This window comes from Trichosurus vulpecula, chromosome 4 (assembly GCF_011100635.1).
Source record: "Trichosurus vulpecula isolate mTriVul1 chromosome 4, mTriVul1.pri, whole genome shotgun sequence".
Taxonomy (NCBI): domain Eukaryota; kingdom Metazoa; phylum Chordata; class Mammalia; order Diprotodontia; family Phalangeridae; genus Trichosurus; species Trichosurus vulpecula.
In genome coordinates, this window is record NC_050576.1 from 300982945 (window position 1) to 301005445 (window position 22501).

The 22501-nt window shown below is 41.2% G+C and overlaps 2 protein-coding genes across 2 annotated transcripts in view; both read left to right on the forward strand.

The window, feature by feature from the left end:
- MPP4 (membrane palmitoylated protein 4) overlaps positions 1–17553 on the forward strand; it is a 52359-nt gene extending 34806 nt beyond the window's left edge. The window contains exons 14-22 of the mRNA XM_036755731.1: positions 746–766; positions 1190–1204; positions 3499–3540; positions 8633–8803; positions 10049–10129; positions 12549–12642; positions 13735–13843; positions 15928–16062; positions 17362–17553. Of these exons, the coding sequence (XP_036611626.1) occupies positions 746–766; positions 1190–1204; positions 3499–3540; positions 8633–8803; positions 10049–10129; positions 12549–12642; positions 13735–13843; positions 15928–16062; positions 17362–17553 (860 nt within the window). The remainder of the gene's footprint in view (positions 1–745; positions 767–1189; positions 1205–3498; positions 3541–8632; positions 8804–10048; positions 10130–12548; positions 12643–13734; positions 13844–15927; positions 16063–17361) is intronic.
- Positions 17554–20990: 3437 nt separating this feature from the next.
- Positions 20991–22501, forward strand: part of TMEM237 (transmembrane protein 237) — a 32423-nt gene continuing 30912 nt past the window's right edge. Inside the window, exon 1 of the mRNA XM_036756047.1 lies at positions 20991–21179. Within this exon, the coding sequence (XP_036611942.1) occupies positions 21138–21179 (42 nt within the window). The 5' untranslated portion in view covers positions 20991–21137. The remainder of the gene's footprint in view (positions 21180–22501) is intronic.

Below are 22501 nucleotides of genomic sequence, written 5' to 3' on the forward strand. Positions count from 1 at the left end.
GGTGAACCCCCTACCACTTGAAGCAATCCTTACCATTTGAGATAATTTTAATTACCAGAAAGTTCTTCCTTACGTCATGCCTAAATCTTCCTCCACCACCCGTTGTTACTAGTTTTGTCCTCAGAGGCCAATCTTGATTCTACACGATAGCCCTTCAAATGGTTCTCATGCTTTCTGGGCTAAATTGTCCCTCCTCCAGGCTAAATTTCCCTAGTTCCTCCAACTGATCCTTGGATGATACCCTGCCCACTTTCTTCTGTATACTCTCCATCAGTATCCTTCCTCAAACATAATGCCCAGAACTGAACACAGTACTCCACACGTAGCCTTAACGTACAACTTCTCTTAATGTAGCCCAAGATTGCCTTAACTTTTTTGGCTGGTACATTGCACCACTAAGACATATGAAGTTTGCAATCCAGATCTTTTTCAGATGAGCTGCTATCGAGCTACGCCTTTCTTGGTCCCTCCTCCCTTCTTATCTTCCTACCCTTTTGGTCCTGGCTTAACTACTTAATAATGCCATGATTCTTATACAAGATGCGTCATAAAGAAGACATAGAGCCGAAGGTGCTCAGAAAGGGACAGGAACATGACACGACTATAGTAGAATAGGGCAAGGGAATAAGCATTGTGTCAAGAAAGGATAATTAGTTGACATGTTTCTGATAGTACAATCTGAGTATGAGAAATCTTGCAATGATATACCCATGTATTTTTTCCCCTTCCCCATCGAAAATCAAAGATGAAGAAACCTTTCAATCTGGTAAGTAAAAAAGTAAAGAATTTACCTCTAATTTTATTCACGTCTATACTAAATTTTGTCACCATTTAAGCATGGTTCTAGGAAGATGATGCCATAAATGTTTAATTGTCCCAGTTATATAGTAGTAAGTGGTGAGGTTACAGAAGTAAACCTTACCTAAATGAACAATGTGCTATTTCTAAAATTCCCATGTTCATTTGATAATGTACTTGCCAGCTCACTTAGTTCCAACTGTTTATGCTTTTCACCTATATGCGGTTTCTCTTATTGATGCAATATTTTACATTAAGTCACAACTCGAGACCAAATTGAAGAGAAATGACAAATGTTACCCTGAAGGTCAGGGCATTCCTTTGGCCTTTGACTTCATTGTCTAAGATTTTAATTTTTAATGTCTGTTTCTGCTTTTATCTGAATGTCCAGAGGAGCTCTCAGAAGGTAACTTAATTTTATTTGCTGTGCATGTAAAAGGAAAGCAGGTTTAAAGTATGTCAGTACCATAGAGTGAATACTTGACAGGGTAACTCATTTTAGATTTCTAAAAGAAATTAAATTGCTGAATATCAAATTATGAAGAACATCTTTTTAAAAGGATAAAACCAGCTGAATAATGAAATATATTTCATATAGAGATATATCTCCTAAATACATATGGCTGTATCCTTAGTAGATATTTCCCCCTTGGTTTTTTTTCTTACTTGTTTGATTTAGAAACATGTATTTGATCACTAAATAAGAAATGAAGATATTTATGCTTTGTATTTACATTTGAAAAATTTTAAAACGAAGATTAATTTTAAGGGGTTGCGTTTGCTAATATTTCATATAGGAATAGGCTCTCTATACCATTTCATGGTATCACAAGTAAATTCATGTGTACAATGCTGTAACTAGGAATTTTTCACCTGGGGCAAAACCAGTTGTTTATTGGTGGGGGAAAGGAGTGGAGACATTGGAGGGGGGTCACAGAGGTCTGACCTGGGGAGTGGAGGGTGGAGCTAGAAGAGGCTTGGCACCTGTTCCCTAAGACAGTCTAGCTCCTTGGCAGGGGTTAAGAGAAAACTAAGCTCCAGGAGAGGGCGCTACAGGTAACTTCAAAATTCAGGGACAGCAATTTTGACTGCTATGGGGAAAGGGAGTCCTTCTTCCCCCCTGTTTCACAGATAACACACAGGAGGCACTGGAATTTTTGGACTCTAGCCTCTAACAGGATCACTCTTGGTCTGGTCAGACAGGCAGGACAGCTTTGGAGGGTTGATGATCTTACTTTATTCTAGTCTAGTCTTTTCAGAAAGGTTGCTGATAATGGGAGAACCAGCTCCTACAGCATTCCCTAATCACCCTTCTTGAAGGGGCCGGTGAGAAGCGGGGAGGGCAACTACCCCTATGTCTCAGTGGGGTCAATCCAAAGAAGCACAGCTTATGTACTCTTCTAAATCCCCGCAAACCTTGATGGGGGCTGGTCAAGGTGCACACACACACAGATTCCCCTATGGGTTCCCCATGGATTTCCCCATGGGTTCCCTGTGGATTCCCCCTGGTTTCCCCACTCACTGACCAGTGCCCACTTACTTTATAAGGCAACAAAGAAGGCCTTTTGCCAACATTAAGCTCACAGGTTAACTTTGGCAATATCATCATTCTGCATAAGTGTAGTAAATATCAAGTATGTCACCCCCATATCACATGGCACAGCCTAAGTAGGACTGCCTATCACTATGATTCTAGGAAATACTATCTAGGATCCTTGGGGCTATTCTGGGAGTTATCATCTAACATCTGGAAACTAGACATTGCTATGGCCATGGATCCTGCAAAACTGAACTCTAAAAAGGATAACAAAATCCTCCATACTTACGCGCCCTCTCCCAGTATTGGGATCCCAAGGCAAAGCCCTGAACTTCCCACCTTAGTTATGCCTCTGTGCATGCATGAAGAGGAGGAAAGGAGGAAATTAATTTGAAAACTATATTTTCCTGATATTTTAAGTATAGATGCTTCTCTGAGAAGCCAAACTAAAGTATTTACAGCACAAAGTGTGACTGCAGCTTACTGTATAAAGCAGAGGTACATGTTTCTGAATCAGGAATTCAAAGCAGTTTTCTTTATTCCTATACCTGAAATAGAAGTCTATATCTTTTATCAATGTAGGACAATGGGAAACAATTAGGGATCACAGAGTAATCCTATTTGATTTTTCTTTCTTCACTTTTAAAGTCAAAGAAACCTAAATAATGTATTGGTATACTAAAGGACTCATGCCCACCAAAGCTTAAAAGCCCAAATTTAGTACCATTTAAAAATTTAATTTCTGTTTTCAGTTACCATGCTGTTAGGCTAAACATGAAATAATGCACACAGACTATGCATATTTTGACTGGGACCTTTACCACTCTTTTTTATAAGTCTTTGATAAGGCATTTTTGATTCTTGAATATGTTAAGGAAAATGAATTGTGATAACCTTAGTTCATAGAGAGATCCAACATCTAAGTTTGTGCTAGACACTTCAGAAATGTCTGTGCCTTAGGGGAGAGATGAAATTCAAAGGATTTAGGCCATTCCCAAGAGGGCTTCCATGTACGAACTTATCATGACATCAGCTGTGCTGCCGCTACCTGTTGAAATGAAGTGGTTTCTAAATATGGGGATAGTTTCGGTAAGGAGAATAACCACAATCCTTTCCCCTCCACCCCATTTTCTGCTTCGGACCGTTCATTCATCATGACCTAGATGAAGAGGAATTTGCTGGATATGACCATCAGTTCTTTATAGGTAGGTGATGAGTAAGTCTCTGTTGCTTGGTTTAGTTGGGCTCACACCAACTCTGGCACACCCTTCTCAGTGATAATTCTCCTTATAGACAGTTGCAAGTTCTCTCTTTTTCCAAAATGCCTGAAGCCTTCTTTTCAGCAAACTCCTGATCTTTTCATTGTTCCAAATTTTTCTCTTCCCAAGAGACATATTTGTATTTTATAACCAGAGCTATACCTAGCCAAAATTGTTCCTGGGGGAAATTCCACTGTGGGAGGAAGAGGTTAGTAATGATGCTAGGGCACATGCACACACACATGTCCAAAGGGTAGGAGAGGATTGGAGTGAGGCTAAGAAAAGGAGTTTCTCTGCTTGGGAGGTCCTGGGGCTGGCTCCCAAAGGTCCAGAGGACCAGGAGGCAAGGTGTGGAGATAGTAGTTGCCTCAGGTAGGGAGTATACACTTTACTGGGTGTTAGTACCTTGGGGCAAAGCCCTGTTCTATACTAGCAATAGCTCTGTTCAAAACTCCTTTAAATTGCTTGCTGATCTCCTCGCTGATCTTCTTCCAGTCAGCTCCATGGCATACCCTACTCTATTGAAGCGTTTCCCCAACTCCATGCCAACTAGATTTATGGTTTTCATAGCCATTTTTCATGCCCCTGTAGGTTATGTATATGTACACGTAGATTGTCTAAATACAGCTCATAAGAGGCATGGAGAAATATCTCTGGAACGTTGCCCAGTCCTTGACAAGGGACACTATAATTTGTGTCTTTAGGAGAAAAAGCAATGCTGGGTTTGCCAAAAGTAGGTGAAGTTTGACCTCCAACCTTGGGGTTCTTTGCTCTTTTTTTTACTGGTTACCTCTTGGCCATTTTTCCCAAGGTACCTAGCTCATTTTGCTTTCTTATCAAAATCTATTGGAAAGAAGGATTCCAAAACTCATTTAACCAGAGAGGTATGTGACTGAGAAAGCTTAGTATATTTCTGCCTCCCCTCCCCAAGCTATATTTGTTTTAATAGGGATCAAAGCCTTAGATTAAAGGAATGAAGAAGGCATTAAGCTTAGAATGATAGGAATTAGCCATTGAATGGAAGAGATATTTTCCTGAGGAAGAAGGAGGAGCGGAAGCATGGTGGGAACTTCTCAGAAGTCATGAAATCACCCTAGTAGTTCCCTACTAGGGTTACAATTCAGGCTGGTCCTAAATATAGGTGTAATTGAAGGTGACACTAATCCTGAAATTATTTTAGGAAGTAGATAAAAGGTCAGAATAATGAAAATATACACTCAATTGATTCATCAACAATATTTAAGTATTGACTATACACTCAGTAACCATGGGTGTCCCACAGAGCTTTGTCCAGAGTCCTCTTCTCTTTCCCTTCCACATTTAACTTGGCTATGTCATCAGTTCTCATGAATTCAATTATCTCTATGCTGATGATTCTCAAATTTACTTATCCAGCCCTAACCTCTCTTGATCTTTAGTCTCCTATAGCTAGCCGTTTATTGTATATCTCAAACTGGATGTCCCATTGACATCATAAAGCCAATATGTCCACAATGTAACTCATTATCTTTCCCTAAAAATGTACCTTCTTTATAACTTCCCTACTCCTATTGAGGTTACCACCATCCCAGTTACACAATCTAGGTGCCATACTTGATTAGTCTCTCTCACTTCCCATATCCAATGAGTGGTCAAGTCCTATCATCTCCACCTTTGAAATATCTCTCATATGCACCCTCTTCTCTCCTCTGACACTGTTACCACCTTGGTAAAGGCCCTTGTCACTTCACCCTTTTGCAATGGCCTTCTGGTTGATCTCTGTGCCTTAAGTCTCTCCCTACCCTACTCCACCCTCCATTTGACTAACAAAGTGATCTTCCTAAAACATAGATCTGATCATGTCACCCCCCCCCTGCCTCCACTCAATAAACTCTTGTGGCTCCCTATTACCTCCAGGATCAAATATAAAATCCTTTGTTTGACATTCAGAGTCCTTCATAACCTGGTTACTCCCTACTTTTTCAGTCTTCTTACAATTTGCACCCCTCACACACATATTCTGCAATCCAATGACAACTGGCCTCCTTGTTTTTCCTTAAAGAAGATATTCAATTTCCTGAATCTGGGCCTTTTCACTGGTGTTTTTCCATGCCTGGAATGCCCTCCCTCCTTATCTCAGCTTCCTGGCTTCTCTGGTTTCCTTTAAAAAAAATCCCACCTGCTAGAGGAATCCTTTCCTAATTCACCCTTTAATTCTAATAGCTTCCCTCTGATGATTACCTCCAATTTATCCTGTACGTAGCTTGTTTGCATGTTGTCTCCCTCATTAGACTATAAGCTCCTCGAGGGCAGGCATGATCTTTCTTTGTTTTCCCAGTCTTTAGCACAATGCCTAGAACATAGTAGGCACTTGATAAATGTTTATTGACTGACTGTCCAGTATTATGCTAGTCAGTAGAGATATAAAGACAAAAATGGAACAATCTCTGCCCTCAAGAAAGTCTTGCACTCCAGAGGCAATTTAATCTAGTGAAATAACCAGGAGTTTAGGACTTAGGAAATCACAGATTCTGCAACTACAGTAAATTTGCCACTAACTCTGGTGTCTCTGTTTCTCAGATTACCCATCAGTTAAAAGAGGATAATAGGGCCTTCCCCTCCCTACGTCAAAGGAATATGGGGTTAAATTTTTTTTGAAGAATAGGCAGCAGATGTACTCTCAAAAGCTAATCTAGTTGGCATTTTTGTTACTTCTGTCTTCATTCTGCTTCCACATTCTCTACCTTTAGACCCAACTGGCTATTAATTCTGCACTTTGCTCTGACTACCTGACCAGAGGCATTAGGGTGAGGGAAAAGGACATGAAGTAATGTGCCTCTATACTGGCTCTTATCATGACTAGATTTCTGCCAGAGTTGTAATTAGCACAAGTTGTAATTAGAACAAGATGACTGGGCCTTTGCCAAATGTAGAGGATGCTGAAAAGCACTTGCTTTTCATCAACAGCATAGAAAAAACGGATTTAAGCACCTCATTAGTGAAAAGAATCTGTTAAAATAGGATGCTACAGATGGCCTTCTCACTCCCCGGTCCACCCCCACTTTCTGATTGTACTCCAAGTCAAGTCAACAAGCATTTATTAAGTACCTACTATGTGCCAGGCACTGTGCTAAGCACTAGGGATACAAAGAAACAAAAAAGCAAGCTCTGCCCTCCAGAAGCTTACAATCTAATGAGGTAGACAACACAAGAGCAACCAAGTTCAAATAGAATACAGGGTGTTCCTGAAGTCTGGACACATAGGCAAAAATGCATATTTTCAAGAAATGAAATGAATGAAATTTTCAACAACATTTTATTTAATTGGAATATTAACAAATAACATCTTCAATATGATTTCCATCATTTGTGATGCAAAGGTTTATGCACTTTGCAAGATTCACGTGATCGCAATGCAATAACTCCATGTTGCCATCATATCCATTCTTTATGCATTCAATCAAGTGGGTTGCATCTGTGATTTTCATTAAGTACACCTTCTCCTTTAGCATACCCCAGAAAAAGAAGTTGCTGAACCACACCACAGAGTCTTAGGTGAAACTGTTAATGAGATGTCCTATGTGTCCAGACTTTAGGGACACCCTGTACATACATAATTGGAGACTACCTTAAAAGGAGGGTATTAGCATTCTTGTAGAAGGTGGGATTTTTAGCTGAGATTTGAAGGAAGCCAGGATATGGGATAAGGCAGGAGAAATTTCCAGTCATGGGGGACAGACAGTGGAAATGTATGGAGTTGGGAAACAGAATGTCTTGTCCAAGGAGTAACAGGTCTACTCACTGGATCACAGAGTTCATAGAGGGGAGTGAAATGTAAGAAGACTGGAAAGGTAGGAAAAGGCCAGAAAAGGGCTTTAAAAGCCAAATACAAGAAAATTTTATACTTGATCCTAGAAGTAATAGGAACCACTGGAGTTTATTGAGTAGGAGGTGACATGGTCATAACTGTACTTTAAAAAGAACTTTGATAGCTAAGTGGAGGATAGAGTGGAATGGGGAGTCTTGAGGCAAAGAGACTGGGCAGAAGTCTACTGCAGTAGTGCATGGGTGAGGTGAGTAGAGCCTTCACCAGGGTGGTGGTGGTGTCAGAGCAGGGAGGGCATATGTAAGGGATGTTGCAATGTTAGAAATGACAGGTCTTGGCAACAGATTGGATATGGGGGGTGGGCGAGAGGTGAGAGTTATGAGCCTGTGTGATGGGAGGATGATGCTACCCCTGATAGTAATATTGTTGTTTGTCCTTCCTTCTCCAAGAGGACCAGGATTTCAGAAAAGTGATGACGTGACTTGCGAGTGAATTAGATTTAAGTGAGGGAGGGCTGTGCAAAGTCACCAGCCTCACTTTCTCCTCCAGAGCCATCTGGGTCCAGTGGCAAGATATAGATCAGGATGACTGGAGATCCCCACCTCACCCCTGCCCCTGTAGTAATAGGGAAGTTAGGAAGAGGGTATGGTTTAGAAGAAAGATAATGAGTTGAGTTTGGAATATACACTAAGTTTAAGATATCCATGGGATATCCAGTTTGAGATTTCTAATAGGCAGTTGGAGATGAAAGACTAAAGGTCAGGAGAAAACCTTAAGGGTAGAAAAATTGATCTGAAAGTCACCAGCATAGAAATGATTATTGAATCCACAGAGCTGATGAGATCATTAAGTGAAGTGAAATGGGGAAGAGAAGAGAGTCCAGGACAAAACCTTGGGTGACACCCATGGCTAGTAGCCATGATTTGCATGGTGATCCAGCAAAGGAAACTGAAAAGGTGCCATCAGACAGGTGGGAGGAGAACCAGGAGAGAACAGGGTTGCAAAAACCCTGAAGGAAGTGTCTAAGCCTGCAAAAAGGTCAAGTTTCAAGTGAGTTCTACCCTTTATTTCCTCTCCCCTTAGGGGCAGCCTCCACAACAGCACCCTTATTTATATCTCTGCTCACCAGTGTCCTGGCTTGAAAGGGTGCTTCTTGCTCCCAAACAATGTTTGTGCTGTCTCAGGTTTTTAAAAACTGCTGCTAGTCACGGATCTGATTTTTACCCTCCCCAGCTGGTTTCCGAAGAAGCATGCGCCTCTGTCGCAGAAAATCTCACACCAACCAGCTGCCGGCCTACATTCACTGCACCAACAGTTGTTACAATGCCCTGGGAGCCCCCTATGAGGAGGTGGTAAGGTACCAGAGGCATCCTTCTGATAAGCATCGCCTGATTGTGCTTGTAGGTAGGTCCCAGTATTGATTGCCATCCCAATGGTTACTGTCACTCCTTCCCCAAATCAAAAGCTTTGGCGTATAATCCTGCATTTTAAGTGATAAATGCCAGGTCATGGAAATGCAGTGGAGCCATTTGTAAAGACTCATCAGCAGGTGTGTTTATAAAAGGAAAAATGAAGGCAAAGGGCTACCCTCTGTTTTACAGGGCAATTATATTTTTAATCAGGCAATTTACCAGCTGTGTGACCCTGGCCAAGTCACTTAACCTCCGTTGCCCTCCTCAGTTTCCTCAACTTTAAAATAAGGATAACTGCACATACCTCACAGAGCTGCTGTGAGAATAAAATGAAATAAAACATGTAAAGCACTTAGCATAGTGCCTGGCATGCAGTACCCACTGTATAAATGCTTATTCCTTTTCCTCCCCCACCCACCCCCCATTTTATATCAGGTAGTTTACTTTTAAGGTACTGCAGAGTCCTATTGTAAATATTGATTATTCTTATCTGAGTCTCCATAATAACAGATCTCTTGTGTACTTACTATCTCTTCCCATTTAGAAGATATTCTTTAGGAAGTATTTAAGGATGCAATTCAATTTAATTCAATAAGCATTTATCGAGCACCAATTATGTACCAGGAACTGGGCTGGGCACTGGAGATACAAGGACAAGAATGAAATACTACCTCCCCTGGAGGGTCTTACATTCCAATGGGGAAAAATAACACGTACACAGATAAGGACGATTAGAGTGTATACAATATAAAGATAAGGGATGGAGGAGGGAGGGCTGATGGAAAGCTCTGACAATAGCGTAGATCAGGAAAAGTCCATAGCAGGAAGCGGCACCTAAGGGGGCTCTGAAGGAAGCTAGGGAGTCTATAAGACAGAAGTCTTACAGAGGAGACAGAGGAGGCGCCACCAAGTTCCCAGGATGCCTAGGCAATGGACAAAATGTCCAGAGTTGGAAGGCTACTGCTTGTCCCTCTCCCAACTCTAAAAGTTTAAGAAATGCTGGTGATTCCCACAAATCAACAGGAAAATGCCTAATTACCCTTTGGAGCCGTCCAACTCTGTTTGAAGGGAAGTTGTGTAATTCATCCTTTATCTTTTCTCTCTTCTTTTTTTTTCCCAATATAAGGAGAGCAGCGATGGTAACTTCGTCACTATATAAAACTGTAGTCATTCAAATTTAATGATTTCTGTCTGTGGCCTTTTACCCCCTTCTCCCCCCTCCCTCCCCTCTATTCAGGCCCTTCTGGTGTTGGGGTAAATGAATTGAGAAGGCGACTGATTGAAACGGATCCAAATCGCTTTCAAAGCGCGGTACCACGTAAGTTCCGTTGTCCTTTTATACTTCATGTTTTAATAAAGCTTCCCTTACTTCTGCTTGTGAAAATGGATTAATTTCATTAGCCGTGTGATATCCCCTTTGATGTGAAAACACAAGATGTGAGGGGACCTCGACAGGCATTCCTAACAAGATTTTGTTTTGATTTGTCGGAGTAGAGCCAGGCGGAAAGACTGCGATGACTTTGCTGGGCTCTTTGTAAAATCATTCTGTTTCGGACCCATTTCTTCAAGGTTTTGTGGATTTCCTTTCCAGCAAGCTATTATGTAGTCTGCTTTATCTCAAACTTCAGTAACAATTTCTTAACTATTTCAATTGATGGGGGGATTTATACTTGTAAGAACATATTTAAATTATTGCAAGATGGATAATTTATACCATGGATATCTTAAGTGAAACCCAAATTCACTTATTTCAACCTGTCATATATATGTGTGTCACACACACACACACACACATATATATATACATACATATTTTGATATATTTACATATATATCAAAGTCCTCTGTTAAGTCATTAGCTCTGCCAAGGAAAGGAAGAAGTTGTCTTAAACTTTTGATGAAATTCACTACACTTTCAGGGGTTATAATAGTTTTACTTGAACATTTTCCAGTTATGAAGTTCAGGAAAAGATATAGCAAAGGGTGGAAGCATTTATTAAGTATTGCACTTTATGAATATTATTTCATTTGATCCTCACAACAACCCTGGGAAGTAGATGCCATTATTATCTTCACTTTACAGTCGAGGAAACTGAGTCAGACAGAGGTTAATGACTTGCCCAAGTTTCATACAGCTGGTAAATGTCTGAGGCCAGGTCCAGTCTGGTGAAGCCTGCAGACCCTTCCTTAGAAAATTGTTCTTAAATGTATAAAATAAAAGACAGGATTACAAAAGAAACCAGTTACATTGAAATGCAGTTATCAAGTTTTCGTGGTCTAAACATAAAGGAGAAAAAAAAGTGATCCAATGAGCAAAGTTTGCCTTTCAGAGCTCTTAAAAGGATTTAACTGCTCTTCATCACAAGAGCCCACATCAAACTACAAGTTGCTCCATTGGTTCTAGCTCCAACCCTAAATTGGTCAAATGCAAACCCACAGATTTATCCTAAAAGGACACTTGTAGGAGGGAATATTTACAGGGGAATTTGCAAGAGTTCCCTTGATTGGCAACATGTCAAGGTGATCTTCCCCCTCCTATACCAGTTGTTACATAAATTGAGATGATCTGTGACCAAAGTAACCCCACCTACCTGTCAGACTGATTAGGGAGGACCCCTAGTCTCTATATCCCTAGACCTGAGAAAGCCTTGGAACCTGCAAAACTGGTTCAGTGTTATAATCTGGTTTCATGAAGAGCCTGTGGGAACATATTTCATAAGCAATCACCGTGAAGGGTCACTCGTAGACCAGGGAGGATTGGTAAATGTTTAACGACCCTCTCTCTGGGTAGAAAAAAAAGTGTACCCACAATGCATTTTTAAGTTTCATCTGCGTTATTAACATTTCTCCATCATTTCCTTAAGTCTAGACAATCAACAAAACAATAAATCAAGTCTGGATGTAGCATTTGTTGATTTAGAAGGACTGGCTTTGAAGTCACAAAACCCTAAGGAATCAAAATCCTGACCTTACCATTCCTTACTTATTTGACCTTAGAAACGTAACGTACTCTGGGCATCAGTTTCCTCAGCTGTAAAATGAGGAATTTGGGCTGGGTGACCTCTGCGGTACCTTCCAGCCCTAAGTCTATGATGCCATGACCTAGTGTTGCACGTTGTACCACAAAGTTACTCACTAAATTCTTGTAATTTATTTTTTAAATTTAATTTAAATTTAAATTAAATTTTTTAAAGATCCATTTAAAATCCATTAAATTATATAAAAATTAAAATTTTAAATTTGATTTAAATACTGTTAACAGTATTGATATTACACTTTAAGGTTTTTATACTTTACATACATTATCTCATTTCAACCCAACATCAACCTGGGGAGGTAGTTGCTATTACCCTCATTTTACAGAGAAGAGATTGCCTGAGGGAGATTAAGTGACTTGCCCCGGGTCATACAGCTTGAGTCTTCAGGATTCAAACCCAGGCCTTCCTGACTCCTCCTCTAACATTCCATTCCCTGGGCCAACTACCAACTTATATATAAGCCTGTCCAATTTCTTAGCAAATGTTAGCTCTATTTGGTGTTAGGAAAATTGGAAACGTCTTTGTGTTCACTACGAAGTTAATATGTTTCTAAGAACCTGACTAAACTATAAATGCTTTGACAAGAGCAAAGATGCCATATCCATTTGTCAATGATCTTGTCACATCCAAGACAGTACATTTCTATTGAATGAATAAATGAATGAACTCCAAAAGCCTTTTGTTAATTCTTCTCCATAGATACCACTCGCTCTAAAAAGAGCTATGAAGAGGATGGTCGAGAGTATCACTATGTATCCAGGGAAACATTTGAAAGTCTGGTGTATGGGCACAGGTAACTGGAATATCTGGTCACTGATTCATAATCAAATGCTTTTCTCTCTTCGTTTCAAAGTTCGACATGAACCAGTGCTTTTTGAATTGAATTGAATGAATTTCTTCTTTTTGAAACGATTTTTTGATGCAAACAGTAAACATTTAGTAAGAGCAAATTATGAAATAAAAATAAATACATAGGACTATAATTGTCAAAATATTTAAAAATTTGTTTTAGGACGGTATCATGAATTCCCCCCCAAAAAATAATGCTTTGTTTCTGAGTCCTTTTCTGCTCTCTTTTAGTTCTGTATATGTTATTGAATTCTTTACTGTTATGCGCGTGCTCGCGCACGCGCGCGCACACACACACACACACATACGCATACACACACATATACTCCTGTTCAGTGTACATACTATTTTCTTATTCTGCTTTCTTCCCTCTACATCATTTAATGTACCCTTCCGCAATTTTTTTTGTTCTTCTTTGCCACTTCTTTTGGTACAATAATACTCTATTATCTTGATAATTTGTATAGCCATTTCCCAATCACTGGACACATGGGTTCTTTCCATGCTTTTGATATTACCTATATATATATATATATATATATATATATGTATATATATATATATATATATATATATTTGTACTGCTAGGTCTTTTTATACTTTTAAAAATAACAGGCTTTTGGTAGTCCTTGTGGTAAGATCACCAGGCCAAATTTTTGTAACTCTCATTACGTATTACCAGACATGAATTCTTTCTTTGTGAGCATTCTCTAAAGTCCCTGTAGGAACTCTTGAGTCACAAGTAACATGGAGTCCCCTATAGTTCATTGTCTTTCAGAAGGGAAGAATTGAATTGCAAAATATAAAGGTTTTTTTTTTTCACAAATAGGTTTAGAAGAACCCTAGGTCTTCTGATCCAATTGGTTCTACCTAAATCTCTAGTGATTCCTCTTGTCCCAGAAAAGTACCCATATTTGTTACTTTCTATTAAGATTATCTTCTTGGGATATTTGGTAATATTTTCAGACTTTGTAACTAATGATATGTTGCAGTTTCTTGCAGTAGGAATTTTTATTTTCTTTGTCTATCTTCATAGGATGTTGGAGTATGGTGAGTACAAAGGAAACCTATATGGTACCAGCGTGGATGCTGTTCAAAAGGTCCTTGATGAAAGAAAAGTCTGTGTAATGGACTTAGAACCACAGGTGGGCCATATATGAAATCTACCTCTTAAGTTTCATGACTCTGTGGTCTTGAAAGATATTTAAATAAGAGGTACCTAGAAGTGGTAAAAAGAAAAAGAGGGGTAGTGATTTTACATCTATGTTAGGGTTCTGATGCATTCCTTTCAGATTACTGCTGATTTCACCCAAGAGTGAAACTCCTTTTGTTTAAAATGGATTCCAAGGCAGCAGCTAGGGGGCAGAGTGGATAGATCACCAGCCTTGTACTCAGGAGGACCTGAGTTCAGATTTGGCCTCAGATGCTAGCTATTCAACCCTGGGCAAGTCACTTAATCCTAATTGCCTCCTAAAATAAAATAGATGTTCCCATTAGCCTCCATCCCCTTAGGGTATCAGATGTATTAGTTTCGGGTTACTATACAGTATTTTTTTTCCTTAGCTACTTGTTGATATAAAAGCCTATCTTCTCAACACCAATATTCTCTCAGTGGTACTTTATGACTATGAATCATCATTTCATAAGAATCAAAGTTATAAGTGATTCCAAGGGCAATAGAAAGTCAAATGGTGGGTAGACATGGGCTGTAGCACATTACTGATGGCAGGTTGCAGTGTCATTGTGCTCTGCCTTAGTCAAACCATATCTGTGGACACCACATTTTAGGAAGGACATCAGCTAGAAAGCATACAAAGAAGGAGACCAGAATGGTGAAAGGCCTTAAAATCATGCCATGTGAGGATCTTCCAGGACAGGGAATGATGAGAGCAAAAGAGAGATCAAAGAACTCTAGCATATCGGAGGAAGGAGAAAAGACTAATAACAGAGGGAATCAGGGAAGGCTTCATAGCAGAAGTAGCACCGGAGCTGAGCCTAGAAGTGAGCTAAGGATTACTAATAATAATAGTTATCATGCGAGAAGTGCTTACTTCATGCTAGGCATGAAGGAGGTGCTAGCAATCTATTGGGGCTTTACAATGTCTGTAACAAAGGAATAAGAAATAAATCAGGAAAAGTGGAATGGTGACTAATTGCTTATCCTACAGGCATTAGGGAACTACTTTGGGGTGGGAAGGGGGAGAAATAGAGGAGAGGGGGGAAAACAAGAATTATATACTGATCAGAACACTGGGCTTGGAGTCAGGAGACCTGGATTTTCATTCTGTTTGCCATTTACTAGCTCCGTAACTAGGAGCAGAGCTCTAATTTTTTAGGAAATTTTTCCTTAAATTTGTTTCATTACAACCTTTGCTGGTTGTTCTTGCTGTAGTTATGGTCTCTGGGTCAAGAAGGATAAATTTAATCCCTCTTCCATATAATAGTCCTTCAAATATTTGAAGATAGCTTTCTCACATGGCATTGATCTTGAAGACCTTCACCATCAAGATTGCCTTTCTCTGCTCTCCAGCTTATCAAACATCCTTCCAAAAATGTTGTGTCCAGAAACGAACTCCAGATGTGGTCTGACCAGGAAAGAGTACCCTATCATACCCCATTAGTTTTTTATCTGTGGAATAGAAAAGAGCCCAACATGTATTATGAGAGGACAGATTTTCGAATATGGAGAGGAGAGTGTCATGTCCCCCTCAGTTGTATCATCATAAACCAATTCTCTTTAAGACCACTCTTCTGAAGATCTCAACAAGATTATGCCAGTTATAGATTTGTTAGTAAATATTCAATAAGAGTTTTTTAGACTATCATTCTCTTAATTTGTCACTGATTGGTGCCATCCTGATTCAACACCAAGTATGATAGAAGAAAAAAAAAACCTTTATGACTATCAGCATTGTATTCACTTATAAACAAAACAACACAAAAGAATATCCATTTATAAAATCAATAAGTAATAACTTTGTTGTATAAATTACTAAAATTAAAATTATCAATTGTTAACCATTCTGACTTCAAATACATGTTCTTTCTCTACTATCAAGAGTGCTTGGGGCAGGGGCAAAATCTCACTGATAAGGATAAAGTTCTTAGTTGCTACTCTTCAAAAAAAAATAAATGTTTAAATGCTCACCAGAGAATATAGAAAATTCAGAATGAAATGGTCCTTTTTATTGTATGTGGTAATTTCTTTTCTTTGAACTGTGTTGTGCAGAGTATACAGGTGGCCCGAACACATGAACTGAAGCCTTATGTCATATTCATAAAACCATCCACCCTGAGTCGTATGAGGCAGTCCCGGAAAAATGCCAGGATCATTACAGACTATTATGTCAACATTAAATTCAAGGTATGATTCAGGGAACCGGAGAGCTGTATGCCTCCTATCATTTCTAGTCAGCCCAAACACTTTTTTGTTGTGTTGCTATTGCTTAGAAATGTTATTTTCAGAAACACAAGTACTTTATAACTCCTACTTTTTAATAATTATCAGCTTGAAAAGCTAAAGAATCCTTGCTACATGTGAGGCTATTAATGAGATAGGATATTCTTCTTCTATCTCATTTTTCTTTTTCTGTTCAGGTATGCCTTGCTTTGAGGAAATCCAATGTCATATGCTAATTTATGAAACAATTTATGAAACAGAAATGAGGGTGTTTATTCACATTTTTAAAAACGAATTCTTTGCTTTAAAAAAAAAGATTGACCGCAGGGGTGCTTTAAAAACCTCCCATTTCATTTAAAATTATTTTAAACCATTTATTGTCCAGAATTCCATTTTATAAAATGACAAACACTTGTACATCCTTACATATCTTGTTATTTTTCTCTGTATTATTTTTAATGATGTATTTCACAAAATCTTGATTTCCTTGGTTGTCTCCAGGAGATGACAGTGAGTAAATGGGGCAATTAACAAAATAAAAAACTTTGTACATCAATGTAGCTCTCCCAGTTGTTGATCTTCGGGTGTAATTGCATCCACTGCTTAACAGAAAGGGTGCTCAATTTGGCGTTGGGAGCCCTGGCTTCAGATTTTGGCCCTGTTATAATCTATGAAATCTTGGGCAGATCACCTGATCTCTCCGGGCTGAAGTTTTTGTTGTTGTTGTTGTTTTCCAGTTGGTCCGACTCTTCATGAGCCCACCTGGAATTTTCTTAGAAGAGACACTGGAATGGTTTGCCATTTCCTTCTCCAGATCATTTGGCAAATGAGGAAACTGAGGCAAACGGGCTTGAATGACTTGCCCAGGGTCTCACAGCTAATATGAGTCTGAGGCCAGATTTGAATTCAGTAAGATGAGTCTTCCTTACTCCAGGCCCAGCACTCTAGCCACTGTGCTTGCTGGCTAGCTACCTGCCCCCCTGGGCCTCCTCAGTAAAATGAAAGGGTTAATGTGGGGGGGCGGGGAGGCTTCTGAAACTTTTTCCACTAGTAACCCCTTCAGCACTCCTTAAACTGTGGGTCAGACCATATAGGGTCACGACCCACAGTTTAAGACGTGCTGAGGATGTCTAATATATCTTCCAGCTCTAAACCTATAATCCAATTATCTCATTGGTCTCAAATCTATCTTAGCAACTGAACTTCTAGACTAAGTATGGTTATTTGCATGGCGCACATTCATTCTTACTCTGTCTGCCATAGGAGGAAGACCTACAGGAGATGGAGGAGTTAGCTAAAAAAATGGAAACTCAGTTTGGCCAGTTTTTTGATCAAGTGATTGTGAATGACAGTCTGCAGGAGGCAGGTGCACAGCTGTTGACTGCCGTGCAGCAGGCCCAGGATGAGCCGCAGTGGGTCCCTGCAACTTGGATTTGTTCTGACACTGAACCTTAATGAGGAAGCCTCCCCACCTAACCCTCTCGGGACTTCATCCTCACTCCAGATTTTAAAGAGCATTTTTGCTAAGAGGATTTGGAACATTGGGGAAGAGCTAGTACAAAAAGAAGCATTTGGTTTATAGCTTATATAACCTTGTACCTGAGCCATTTTTTTTCCAGTGCTATGCCATTATGGCTTGTTCGTTTCATTCTTAAAGGTATATATACCTGTTTTAATTCCACAGATGTGTTGTGTTGCGTCACTGGGTTTCAGCAAAACAAAACATGCCCAGAATAGCTGATCTGGAACCAGATGTAGAAGCTCCATTAGTAAATCCAGATCACAATGATTCATGATAAGCAGGCAACTGATTTCATACAGATTCTTTGTTTGAGGTCCTTTTCTAAGTTAAGGTCAGGGTTCCATTTCTGTGCCCGACTATGCAGGTTTGTTGTGGTGGTGGTACATGGCTCTTTGACTATGTACACATAACTGTGAGTGATCCATGATCTCATAGATAAGAGCCCTCATATTATGGGCACCCATCCATGTAACTCTTCTCCACATCCCCCAACCAATCCTCCACCCACCATGCTGGGGACTTCCCTCTAGTTGTGTTGAAATTTTATGGGATGAAATGCATGTTCTATCCATCTACTGGTTACCTTTTCTTTTAAGCGGCCCATCTTTTGGCCAGTTATGCATATCTCTGATATCCTTTATGTCGTTTCTCCTTTGAAACTCCCCTCGAATCCAGGGATCTCTCCATTGTCCTTTGGGTTGTAACCCTCATCTTTAATGCTGATTGAATGAAACCCTGGAACACTGCAACTTTCCCTGGGTTCAGATCCAGCCTTAGAAACTTACTAGCTGTGTGACCCTGGGCAAGTCACTTAACTTCTGTTTGCTTCAGTTTCCTCAACGGTAAAATGGAGTAATTAATAATAGCACCACCTACCTCCTAGGGCTGTTGTGAGGATCAAATGGGATATTTGTAAAGCACTTAGCACTGTACCTGGCATATAGTAGGCATTTACTGTTTTCCTTCCTTCTTTCCTTCCTACATGAGATCCATGATCACTCAAGAGTGTAAGCTAACTATTTATGCAAGGAACAAACCCTAAAAACAAGTGGCTGAAGAAAGCCTACTGTTCAGGCTAAGATATGCAGTTGGATGGATAGCCCAGTAATAGAGATGGTCTATTAGTACAAATCTTGTATTGACATTGAAAATTAACAATAAACTGGACCCAGAGTTGAACAAGAGAAGGGTGGGCTGCATTACCTGGAGGAAACTGTGCAGCGCCTTTTTATTTTTTTACTGTATCTTAAACTTCTTCCTGAAACAAAGGTTTAACAAGCAACAATATTCTTTAGTGATTCTGTCTTCTCAGAATCTGAATTTAAATTGAGGGTCACACATACTGATCAATTTAATTTCACTTTTTAGCCTGTTTCTCTGGTTGTTAAATCAAGGCTTCAGTCCTATTAAAAAGGGCCAGACTTTTCAACTCGAGTCTACAAGTAACATGTTAAATTTTTGACTTTGTGGTTCTGTGTCTCAAAAGTTAAAAATGCGTAGATAACTTACTCCAAGGTACGGAGAGGAAAGGAGAGGGAGGGGGTCAGGGCAAACAGCCTACAATTCTTACCCATCTTCTGACAGTTACAGACTTAATCCCTGGATTTGTATATGGACCTGAACCCTCAAGTGGATCTCACTCCACTCAGTTTCATCATATAGTGAGCAAATACCAAGAATCTTCCCCAAGTAAACTTGTAATTGTGAAAATGAAATTTGGCTTTAAATCTTTGGATGAAACATACTAAACACACACACACAAAGACAGGGATATCACACCACAGAAGTGAGTTTCTTTGCCTATCTTTTTCTCCCTATATTGTTACGTATACTGTGACTGTCTCTGTTTCACTGTCTACCTTCCTACATTTTTACCCATTCCCACTCCCTCTACTATCTATAACATTCAAATTTAAAAAAAATAAGACACTTTAAAATATTTCAGTCTCAGGTTCCTCATTCGTATGGATTCAGGAGGATTAGAGACTCAGAAAACCTGTGTTCAGATCCTGCCTTGGACACTTAGTACTTTATGAGTTTGGCACATCACTTTTTTGAGCCTCGATTACCTATTCTGTAAAATGAAGAGCGTGGTCTGGATGGTTCCTCCTAAATCTAAAATGCTATTTTGATAAGCAACATGGGCATTGGATAGAGGTCTAGCCTTAGCCTCAGGAAGACCTGGATTCAAGTTCTGACAGGCTGGGTGACCATGGGCCAGTCACTTCACTTCGTTTCACCACTGACTGTATGAGAGGTCATCTAATCTAATACCTTCTTTTTACAAATGAGGAAAATGAAGGCCGGAGAGGTTGAGTCACTTGCCCTACAGGAAGCAGGACCAAGATTTGAACATCCTCAAACTCCAAAGTCACTATTTCTTTGCTTTCATCTAGTCACTCATTGGCGGAAGGAGTTTTCACATGGGAGCAGACCACTCACCCGACCCCCCCCCCCCAAGATCCTAAATTTAAAAGCAAATACGTATTATATAACATAAAATACTACGTATGTACCTACTTAAAAACCAAAGCCCACCACTGAAACTAAATTGGCTTCACATTTACATTATAGGCTGTTGTTCAGTTGTATCCAATTTGGGGTTTTCTTGGCGGGTGCTGGAGTGGTTTGCCATTCCCTTCTCCAGCTTGTTGAGGAAACTGAGGCAAAAAGGGTTAAGTGACTTGCCCAGGATCACACAGCTAGGAAGTGTGCCTGAACTGGGGTTTTCCCGACTGCAGGAACAGCCTAATCCACTACTGTGCCATCTAGCTGCCCATTTGTGTTTGCACGACCCTACACTATCTTTCATTAGGTGTCTGTGGTCCTCTACAGAAAAAGAGGTTCCCTGCCTTTCTCACACACAGCCACGAGTGTCTGTGAAGATGGAGGACACAGCCTGGGTCCTTGGCCATTCTCCACTCACACATAGGCACGCGCATACACATGCACACTGTCTCACACACACACAATTACACACTTTTACACATACTCAGGTGCACAAGCGCACAATCACACCCAAGCACTCTTGTACACAGACCACACACAAAGTCAGGAGGATTTGTACCTAGACATATTCACACCTACTGTTGTACTCATACACAGACACACAAACACACACACTGGCACATCACACACAAGCACCTGCACAACGACACTCTCCAACACCCATACATACACTGAGCGTGACACACTCGTGTGCGTGCGCACATTTCCACACGCACGCACACTTCCACACACAGCCGCTCCATCCCTTGGGGCAGACCCAGGCGGGCAGGAGGAAGGAAGCCGGGGTCAGGAGAAGCAGCCTCCCAAAGGGGTGGGGTCTAAACACGCCCCTCGTCTCCGCCCAGCGGGGAGTAGGCCTCCTTCCCCGAGCTCGCGCGCCCCCTCCCTCTCCGCGCCCAGACCCCCGGGGGCGGAGCGCGGCGCGGCTCGAGGCGGGGGGGATCGTGATCCCGGCGGGGGCTCGGGCCAGGCGGCGGCGGTTGCACAGGAGGTTCTCCGGGAACGCGGCATGAGGCCGGAGCCCGGGCCCCCGCAGGAGGGACCCAGCCCGGTGAGCCGTAGTGGGGGGGATGCTGGGCCCCGGCTGGAGGGTTGAGGAAACGGGGTCGCCGTCCCAGGGGTGTTGTCTGATGGTGTGCCTGGGACGAGGCCCGCTCGCTCGCCTAGTTGGAGGGGAGGCTGGGGCGGGGGGGCAGCTGATCGCAGGCTTGGAGTGCGTTGCCATGACGACGCCCCGCCCTCCCAGACCGCAGCCCATTTGGGTCTTACTTCTCCCCCTTCCCTTCAGGGCCTTCCTTTACTGCGACCGCCTTCACCGTCCCACCCGGCCCAGAGAGCTCCATCCGCCTGTGGGGAAACCGTCGTTTCGACCCTGTCTCCCTTAGTTCTCCTCCCCCTGCTCCTCCCGCTTCAGTCAGGTCACACCCACCCCGCCTTCTTAGTCTCACTAGCTGGAGCGGCGGGGCGGGACCCAGCTCTGGGGGCTTGGTCGCGTGACGCAATGACGCACGGCGCGTCTGTGCCCTCCCCGCCACGTGTTAAGCTGCCAGTGGGCGGGGCTAGGACTGGGTGGCTGCCCTCCCTGCAGGCGCTGCCCGGCGAGGTCCGTGCGGGTACCCCACAGGCTGGCGGTAGCCGCCTCCTTCCGAGGCGGGCATTGGATGGTATGGGAAAGAAACAAGTGGTAAGCTTTCATTACTGGCTTGCTTTCCTTTGTCTTGCGCAACCTGATTTGGGGAGGGGCGTCCAGCGTGGGTGCGTTGGCTTTGTTTGATGAAAGGGTCAGCCTCTGCCGGACTTCCAACAGAAATTCTTCTAATCCGTCTTCTGGCACGGTTATGCATTAGTTCTGGGAAGGATCCTCGTTTTGTAACAACTCCCTAATTTAAAGCATTTAATAAGGTCTCTGGTCATTTCCTTTGTATGCTGCTGTCATCTTTTATAACAATTTTTTAACTTGGTTTTTATGATGACCATCTGTCTAATTATTTTCAATTAGTATTTTTGTTAGTATTAAATGTATTAATAAATCATTTGTTAAACCAAGGACAAAGTTAGGAGAAAAGTAGTTAAGTCATCCTTTTTGATAGACAGTATTGTCCCTGCACTAAACATAAAAGAAATCGACGAGCAATTTTTATTAGAGAGATCTGTGATTTCATTGATATAAGGAATGTCCGATCAGAAAACCACCTTTACCAAAGCAGGTGTAGGGTGTGCACACACCAGGAGGGTGCATGAGATATCCCATTGGAGTGCTAAGCAAATATCCAGTCAGTAAGCATTTGTTAAGTGTCTACTATGTGTCAAGCATTTATTAAGTGCTTACTGTGTTAAGTGCTGGGGATATACGAAGCATGGCAATAACAGTCC